Source organism: Micropterus dolomieu, linkage group LG04, assembly GCF_021292245.1.
Source record: "Micropterus dolomieu isolate WLL.071019.BEF.003 ecotype Adirondacks linkage group LG04, ASM2129224v1, whole genome shotgun sequence".
NCBI lineage: Eukaryota > Metazoa > Chordata > Actinopteri > Centrarchiformes > Centrarchidae > Micropterus > Micropterus dolomieu.
In genome coordinates this window covers 33,642,325-33,644,800 of record NC_060153.1, presented here as the reverse complement: position 1 = coordinate 33,644,800, position 2,476 = coordinate 33,642,325, and the positions used below count along the sequence as shown (strand labels likewise).

The 2,476-nt window shown below is 37.9% G+C and overlaps 1 protein-coding gene across 1 annotated transcript; it reads right to left on the bottom strand.

Moving 5' to 3' along the window:
• Positions 1 to 16: 16 nt before the first annotated feature.
• LOC123970469 (ecto-ADP-ribosyltransferase 5-like) lies at positions 17 to 1,712 on the bottom strand. Its single transcript, XM_046048514.1, has 2 exons — positions 1,638 to 1,712; positions 17 to 766 (listed from the first exon to the last, which is right to left on the bottom strand). Exons 1-2 carry the CDS (start codon positions 1,710 to 1,712, stop codon positions 17 to 19), a joined length of 825 nt encoding a protein of 274 aa, XP_045904470.1.
• Between the last annotated feature and the right edge of the window lie 764 nt (positions 1,713 to 2,476).

The window sequence follows — 2,476 nt, the reverse complement described above, 5'->3', positions numbered from 1 at the left end:
AACCATGAGACTTTTATTAATTATGCATTTTTGCCACGTGGCAGTTTATATTGCTCTGAAACCCTGCACTCTTCAGGTAATACACAGTCTCACAGTCACTCAGATGTTCTTTATATTTGTTCTTCAGTTTCTTAGTTATCTTGAACATTTCATAGGGGGGGATGAGGACCTCTTGCTCTTTATCTTTAAGGGATGGATATTTTTTCAGAAAAGCACCAAAACAGGTCTCAATTTGAAAGCATGTCTTACTACCAAATTTTGTCAGGTCTGTTCTTTTAGAGCTGGAGGCAAAGAAACCAAACCGAATTATATCGTTGACATTGCCAGAAAGCACAAGATTTGTTCTGCGGTAAGTTGTGTGACATTTTTTGTTGTTACTGAGGATCTGAACGGCAGATGTTAGCCAGAAATGTAAGGAGTGGAATGCAAAGGATTTTCCATAGATTTTTCTGTTGGTCCGGACTGCTCCGTTGAATATCCCATAAAACTTTTGATTATCAGATGTATAAACACAGATTGCTTGCTTATGCTCCTTAGTTAGAGCCTCCTCCCCTTTATCGATTGGTTCTAGTTTCTTGTTTGCACAACGTTCTGCTTTTTTCCAGACATCTGCAAAATCGCCAGTGTTCTCTTTTTCAAAGTATTTGTCTTTGATCATTTCCGTCATTGTTTCGTTGCAGCCAAAGTACATGTCATCAACAGCATCTTCAGCCATGTTCAATGGGATGACCTGGTTAGCATCTCGCAGACTGAAGATGTAACTGATCTGGATGGGAAGGAAGAACAGATGGGAAGGAAGGTCATGAATTAAATGCAGTTTGCACCGCTTTAACAAAGTGTAGCTTACTTTATGATACTTTTGCTGCTGAGACATTCTGTACTTCTGCAAACCCAAATCTTGTACTAGACTCAACTTACATGTTGGTACCAGCTCTCATACATATTCTATTCCCTCATCACTACCTGTATGTACTGTACTGCTACTCGTGAATACTGAATATACTGCTTATTTCAACCAGTCAATTATGAATCATTGATTTGATGAAGCTCTGAGAGACAGCACATCCAACCTCATGCACAGAGAGAAAGAGAGAAAAAGCCGAAGATTATCGTAGTTATTCTGACTTGGATGCAGTTTTATGATAATACATATTTATTCTTTTGTTGTTGGACCCTTAGGGACTAAAGCAATATAAACAAATTCTGATTTATGACCGCTTTAAATGTCAGGAGTCACCGCTTCTTTTTTTGTCTCTCTTGTTTACCATGCCAGTAAATATGAATGAATAATATAATATGAACAAAAATATATTGTGTTGCGTAAAATGAACTGAACAATTAAACTGTGGAGAATCTAACCTATCTAATGATGTGTAGCATGTCCATATTGACTAAAGGTTTAAACGTTTATATTTTTATGTGTGATCTAAGCAGCTTAGCTCAAAGAGGGCAGATGTTTTATACATCTAAAGAACTTCTATAAAAACATAACAGGTGTTTAAACGGGACAAGGCTTTTAATTGAAGTTTTATGGTATATGAGTATATATTCACACTGTGTTAACATTTGTCAAGTTTTAAGAGTTTCCACAGATTTTCACATATCTTAGATGTAACTGGGTGTAAAGTGTCACTTACCTTCTTGGAGTCTACAGGCAGCATCCAGCAAAGGATCAAACAGAGCGGGGCCAAAATCAGCTTGTTACACTTCATCTCGGCAGGTAGCCAAACCGCTTCTGAATTTACACACCCATAACACATGCACACAGATAACATCAGATAAAAATTGGCATGATAAATTGTCAATCTAATCTTATAGTTTGTCAAGCTTAGAATGTGTTCTGAAATATCAGCTCACCAGACTTTCAGAGGAGAAGGTGTTAAGATCAAGTCTTTGACCAGACAATGACATTTCCGGGACTTACTATATATATATACCCTGCCTGGTCCCAGGTAAGTCACTAAATCTGCACACACACACTTTGCAAATCCACACGTACTGTGTGTATGCGTTCCACATATTCACACTCGACCTTGTGTGCATGAGATGGTGGGTTTTAATGTCAGCACGCTGTATCTTCTCGACGGAAATGTGGTTTCTATTTACCAGAGAAATGACATTCACTTTATCACAGTCATGTTCTTGTGACACAACAGGTGATTGTGTTGATTGTTCAGCACAGTAGCACAGATCAAACTACTGTGGTATATCAGATGTTCCTATAAATGTTTTATTAAATTATGTTTAGTTGATAGTTTACCTGTAGAGATATACAGGAACAGGGAGAGAGAGAGTGGGGGACGACATGCAAGAAAGTCAGAACTGAACCAGAAATGTTGTGACCACTAGGCCACAAGGATGCACCAACTTACTCATTGTCTATGGGGGTAAATTGATCTCAGTATCATTGTTTATGCACAGACTATGAGTTATAAGATTCATATTAGATTAGTTTAGACAATACCACACGACGGTG